Source organism: Oncorhynchus tshawytscha, linkage group LG02, assembly GCF_018296145.1.
Source record: "Oncorhynchus tshawytscha isolate Ot180627B linkage group LG02, Otsh_v2.0, whole genome shotgun sequence".
In the NCBI taxonomy this organism is placed as follows: Eukaryota; Metazoa; Chordata; class Actinopteri; order Salmoniformes; family Salmonidae; genus Oncorhynchus; species Oncorhynchus tshawytscha.
The window spans coordinates 18678235-18684610 of record NC_056430.1 but is presented as its reverse complement, the minus strand read 5'-3'; the positions used below and the strand labels follow the sequence as shown (position 1 = coordinate 18684610).

The 6376-nt window shown below is 38.0% G+C and overlaps 1 protein-coding gene across 1 annotated transcript; it reads right to left on the bottom strand.

The window, feature by feature from the left end:
* Positions 1 to 436: 436 nt before the first annotated feature.
* LOC112220269 (eukaryotic translation initiation factor 4E type 3) lies at positions 437 to 4936 on the bottom strand. Its single transcript, XM_024382029.1, has 7 exons — positions 4635 to 4936; positions 3531 to 3603; positions 3155 to 3249; positions 2822 to 2882; positions 2640 to 2706; positions 2186 to 2341; positions 437 to 1503 (listed from the first exon to the last, which is right to left on the bottom strand). The coding sequence occupies exons 1-7, from the start codon at positions 4808 to 4810 to the stop codon at positions 1457 to 1459; spliced, it is 675 nt and encodes a 224-aa protein (XP_024237797.1). The 5' UTR covers positions 4811 to 4936; the 3' UTR covers positions 437 to 1456.
* Positions 4937 to 6376: the final 1440 nt, after the last annotated feature.

The following is a 6376-nucleotide window of genomic DNA, read 5'->3' as shown; positions in this document are numbered from 1 at the left end:
ATGAGCAGTTATTGTGCCAATGTTGCTTCCAGAGGCAGTTTGGAACCTGGTAGGGAGTGTTGCACCCGAGGACAGATTATTTGTACGTGCATCAGCGGTCCTGTTCTGTGAGCTTGTGTTGCCTACCACTTCACGGCTGAGCCATTGTTGCTTCTAGACGTTGCAATTTTACAATAACAGCACTTACAGTTGACCGGGGCAGCTCTGGAAGGGCAGAAATTTGACAAACGGACTTTTGCATCCTGTCACGGTGCCATGTTGAAAGTCACTAAGTAAGGCCATTCTACTGCCAATGTTTGTCTATGGCGATTGCATGGCTGTGTGCTCGATTTTATACACCTATCAGCAACGGGTGTGGCTGAAACAGCCGAATCCACTAATTGGAAAGGGTGTCCAAATACTTCTGCATATATAGTGTATATTAGCAGCACAAGTGTTCTGGTGACAGTGATGTGACAGCAGCATGTGATATTTGTTTTTATTTTGGGCTGAGTTTCAATAAGGTGAATGGTAACTTATCCTATTATTATATTCACCCAAACACTTCCAAAGAATGCATTGGCAACACTTTTAGAAATGTGTAAATGAAATGTACTATATATACAGTACTTTGTTAATAGTTGATCCTTTTAAAGTTACATTTTTTTCTGATACAAAATAAAAATACACCAGTATAACACTGTTCATACTTATTGCATATTAACAGCTCTGCAATCAAAGTATAATCATAATGTGTAAGAATGTCTGGGGACTTCGCTCATTGCTACCTGTAGCATTTGAGTCAATGTCTCTAACTTCAATGCTGATGTTAATATTGGTGAGAAATGATTGAGTGTGTGCCAAAAAGCACTGTCTGCCAACAGTTACAAATACTACAACTTTAAGGACACTCAATTTTTCACAAATGAGTCAAAGTATATATGGATCAAACAATTCATAAATCCAAGACAGCTAAAAACATACATTGGATAAACAAGCAACATCACTCTAAGGGCATATGTAGTGAAGACCAGTGAACTGTGGGTCAGTGGTGTGCCATAGATACAGTAGGGATCAATGCTCGCTAGTGAGGTCCATGGCATGCCAAGAGAGCAGAGCAGTGACAGTGCAGCGATAGCGCGCATTATCATTCTAAAGAAGAAACAGCACATATTCAGAAATTACATGAATGAAGACTAAGGACCTTTTTTTTTTTTTTAAATGACAGACTAAATTAAAAAAGACCTACCGGTACATTAAAGATAGAATCTCTTTTGAATTGTGTTTCAAGAACAAACAAAAAAACAATAAAAGGCATCAGACTGAAACTCAGCCATTTGAATCTATAAAAATATATATCAATAACATTCTATGACGTTTTCCTCGGTTCGATGTACAGTATGCAAAATTATATTTTGGATTAAGTTGAGAAGGTTAAATCCAGGCGAGAATAGAGCTTTATCAAAAAGTGCAGAGGCTAATGTCGTGAACGCCCTCCTTCAAAGGCATGATGTTCTCTGTGAGCTGAAAGACGAAAACAGTCATATTTAATGTAAACCCTTGACTTCACATACATAGCTAATATTATATCTTGGATTTTTTTTTAAATGCCTAAAACTCACCGGGGGCATGTAGATGGAGAGCGGGCAGACAGAGTGGTGAAACTAACCAAAAGCGTGTGAAAATCCTAATGGATTCTAGCTCAATAGATAGCAAGATTTTATATGCATCTGCTACTTCAAATTAACGAATGCCCATCAGTTAGGTTAAGTATCTAAATAGTCAATACCACCAGTAGAAAGTCAGGTTTGGTAGCATCTTTCAACATCGGCAACTGACAGTTCTCGCTTTTGCTTTGTATGTATGCTAGTAGTATAGTACATTTTTCAATCATCTTTGCTGGTGGGGATGTTGTGTTTCCATAAGTGAATAAATTGGAATAGATATGCAGGCATGGTAAAGCCTCAACCTTTTTGTACGTCTTTCAATTTCAATGAGCTTGAAAAATAACTACATACAGATAACATTATTCATATTTTGTATGACTACAATGCCACAGTCAAAACTCAAAAATAGAGACATAGTATAATTTCGCAGAGCGTCACAGCAGCCAAAGTATTCACAGCCCGCCCGCCCTCAGCTGGGTAATAATCATTCAAAACAATGCATTTTAAAATAAATGACGAAAACAAAAGACCATACTCACATTTATAAAATACTGCTTTAAAAGTTATGTGCGGGAGGAGTTCATAGACTTTCCCTAAGATATTCGCTTCACTAGCAAGAGATGCATTTCCGTTCCAGACTTGAACAACATCGTCTCGATCTCGAATACTAACGCTTACACCAACCACTTCATCCTCTGTAAAGACAAAGGAAAAGGAAAGATAGGAATCAGTACATATAAATGGTACATGTTTCCACTACCTCATATGTTCACATCATATTCTATTATTAGTGCCAGAGGGTGAATCAGCTTGGGATAACGTAACAATCATTTGGTTAATTTTCTAACTTAAGAAAGTTTAATAGGAATACAACTAAAATAGGCCCCATAGTGTCTGGCCATGATGGAGTCCTCACGTTGTAATTCTACAAATCACTCAACCCCTCAAGCACTAGATTCAACATCATGTACTGACTTGAAAGTAGGGACTCACCTGAAGCACAATAATCGGCAAACTGCTCTCCAATCGTGGCAAGTAACAACTCCTTCCAAACAGCAGACTGAGAGTGAAAATATTTTTTAAAAGTGTTTTATAGAACCAACTCAGTCAGTGAGTGAGTAATATGGCATTCATTCGAGATGTATTAAGGATGAGTGAAGGTTCTTAAAACATACAGTGCTTTCTTTTGGTACTTTCATCTTCCAGACTCCACCTTTGGCATTACTTTCTTCTTCCCTGTTGGAGATTAAAGAATTAAGACTCAGTAACATTTGAGCTCAGCATTTCAGCTGACACTAACATATGAGGTTTCAACCAAAAACTCTTGTCTCAGGCAGCAAAAACTAGGAAATTATAATAATTTACCAAAAGCATTCTAGTTTGTGCCACTTAAGTCATGAGAGGTTACGTAACAACATTTCCAAGGAACCTTCCATTGAAACCACAATCTAAAGCCTTCATTTATTTAATTTTGGGATAATTATTTTCCATGAAGTTAGTGGACTTACCATAGGGGCCTCCTCTCTCCATGCATTAAGTGATAACTACATCTTAGAGGCAGTGTAGTCACAGGAGGGATGTTGTTGTATACACTCCAGAAACTCTACTCAGAGAAAATCAGTAGAGACAAATCGATGGCTTACTTAAAATATATTTCTCTCAATTCAATGAAAAGACTGCCTTGCTGATCTCTTAGTATGATATGCTAGTTAGTTTTTAAAAAATTCAACCTATGGATTTTGTAAAAACATTTTAACTAGACAAATCATTTAAGAACAAATTACTATTTACAATGATGACCTACACTGGCCAAACCAGGATCTGAGTAGATAGCTTGAAGAGGTAATTTACAATGTTATCCATAATTTCCCCACATTAAATCACCTGAACAGTTTGTACTGTGTAGATCTTTTTCAGATTGGATTCACACTCTGCTGCTGTTGTCCCTGGCAATGACCTAAAAGACAAACACAAACAAGCTGCTTCTTGAAAACCAAGCCCATTCCCAAAGACAGATGTGTGTCAAAGCCTGTATCAAAGTAAGACATTTCTTAGGCATGTTGGAGCTGCATAACCAACATTAGCACTGAACCATATTTAGTCATGACAAATTCAGTGATGTGATCAGGAGGTCAATGAAGTAAATCTATCAAATTGTATTAGTCACATGCACTGAATACAAACAGGTATACAAAAGACCTTACAGTGAAATGCTTGCTTACGAAAATAGTGGGTAGATCAAGTTCCATGTGTGAGATTGTATTTATATATATATAATTCCTTATTGAATAGTAAAAATATCGAAATAAAATGGGCACACAATTGTAGATCCCAGTCTATGAACTTGACAAAACATTCTCACTACATTGTGATTGCAATTATGCAAATGTTTTGGTTAGGCTATCTGCTGGACTTCAATTAAAATGTCAATTGGACAGTTGACTTTTACAATCAATTGACCTGAAGTCAAGAGATGTTACTCAAAGTAGCCTTCTCAAAGCAAGACTGTAGCTTCGTGCTATCGACCGCAGAATACGATGTGATCACGTCTGATAGCGGGAGACTAGATAGAATGTAGCCTGAATCTGACTCAGCTTGCAACAATGTTGCAGCGTTGTCACAACTGGTGGAAGCAGCAGACAAGGTAGCCAGGAAGCCTATAGTTAGCGTCACAACTTCTTGGATAGTTAGCTAGAAAATGCACTAATAATACATTATAGTTGTTCAAACATATCATAGGTAAACGTTCACGCTGGTAAAGATAGCATGGCGGGAACAAGCGATCTAACGTAGTTAGCAGTATCTGGAAGACCCTCTTTTCTTCTAGCTATAACAGTTGTGTAAGGCCGACATCGATGTTGTCGGCTGTCTTTAAGTGAGTCTTACTCCGTTCGTATCTAAAACACGATGTGCGTTGTACTAAACGTTAAGATGAGTGTTGCTAGCTAACGTTAGCTACATTTAGGTAATCATTCGTATTTTTGTTACCTGTCAAGCCAAAATGTCCACGGAGAGTGGAGGGGCAGTGTTGTGCCATCTTCGACGTGATTTGTGATGTTTTCCAATTCTTTCTCGTCAAAGTGAATGTCATTTTCAGATGGATTTGAAAGGTCGTTCTTTGTTTCTGTGTTCATCTGCACATTTGCACCTGCAGGAACCGCCATTTTCTGTGTACAAAATCAAAGTATTTTTGTGAAAAGGCTCGGTGTAGCTCCTTGAACCGAATTGCCTCTTTCGTGTTCACCCCGACGGAGCAAGGATCCACACAGAGCAGTAGACAGGGAAGTCTTCTTCTTCTATGGTATAACTTATTTTTCTCATATGACACAATGGCGGTCTGCAAACATACGTTAGGGGTGCATGCTGCCCCCTACTGTGTGGGGTGAAAATCGGAGCACTTGAACGCAGAATACAAGGGGAATAGGGAAAGAGTGGGGGGACTAATATTGCCCCAAAAAAACCTCCAATAAATCTAAGCGTTTAGCCCGGTTCAAATGTCTACTCTGATTCCTACAGGCTCTGGTGCGTGAGAGGGAAGTGCATCTGCTGACAGTATTTCCTGCAATCAGTGGTGTAGTGGAGGGTATACACCATATACCCACTTTTTTGTGGGCATTGCATATACTCACTTAATTCGCACAATGCGTAGCAGATTAGGCTATAGTGGAGGTACACAGTATCAATTAGTAGGGCTGATGGATAGATCAGAATGTTTAGCTTAATGTGTTGATAAACTATTATTTCTTCATATTTTAAGCGCAGAAATGTGCACACAGCAATTTGCTGGAAAACACAGTTATAGAATGCGCAAGGCGATTTCATGGACAGAGATGGAAATAACCATTACAGGGAGGATCTAAAGATGTAACAACTGTCATGGGTTGCTAATATGACTAGGATAATGCCTTTGGCTGCTAGACAATGAAATAAAGTTGGTTTGAAATCCCATAGAACAGGAGAGTGCATATGAGGAAGTCTTTATAAAATAATTGCTTCCATGTTTTTTGGGGTAGGATTTTGGCTATATGGTACTTTGAAGCAAGGTAAGACATACATCATAATATGAAGTAAAATGCCCAGGTTTCAAACAATTAAGGAACAGGAAATAGATAGGATGCTAATGATAGGCCTAACCTTATTGTGGTAGATGGAAAGGCTTTCCTAAAAATGTTAAATTAACTAGCTACTAAGTATCCAACCTGGCAGAATGATGTCATGATTATTTGCATCAATCCAGTGGCCATTTGTTTTGCAAACTCCATCTAATGTGCACCACAGAAACACCAAACAGTGCTAGGTGCCTGCCCAGTTCAATTAAAGGGTAACTGAACTAAATAATAAACATTTCTTCGATTTTTCCCAGAACTGAAAAGCGGTCTGCTGATGTGGTTAAACCATTGTTGTGGACAAATTGTGTTATTTTTCTTTTAAAAAAAGGGTGACTTTGAGTGCAAAATTCTGAAAAAAATATTAATCTTAAATCTGATTCTGACTCATCATTTATCTATTTCAATAAAAAAAAGTTTTTGTTTTTTTTGCGCTACTTGTCAGTGTTCCAAACAGGACATTATTTGTATTGGTATCTAAGCACAGTAGCCTACTTGACTTGAGCAGGAGCTCATCGGAACTGAGTCCTGGCATTACATTACATTTTCTTCTGCTTGAGTTCCTGCACATCCTATAGAATATTAGCTCAAAATAATTGAGGAGTTTATGCACCTAAATATAAA

What these genes read in the sequence shown, in the direction of transcription:
- LOC112220269 (XM_024382029.1), bottom strand. Translation starts at nt 4,810, where the DNA reads ATGGCGGTTCCTGCAGGTGCAAATGTGCAGATGAACACAGAAACAAAG. An exon ending in GGAGAGAGGAGGCCCCTATG is followed by an intron (nt 2,883 to 3,154) that starts GTAAGTCCACTA and finishes AATCTCCAACAG; the next exon opens with GGAAGAAGAAAGTAATGCCA. An exon ending in TGCCGATTATTGTGCTTCAG is followed by an intron (nt 2,342 to 2,639) that starts GTGAGTCCCTAC and finishes TTGTCTTTACAG; the next exon opens with AGGATGAAGTGGTTGGTGTA.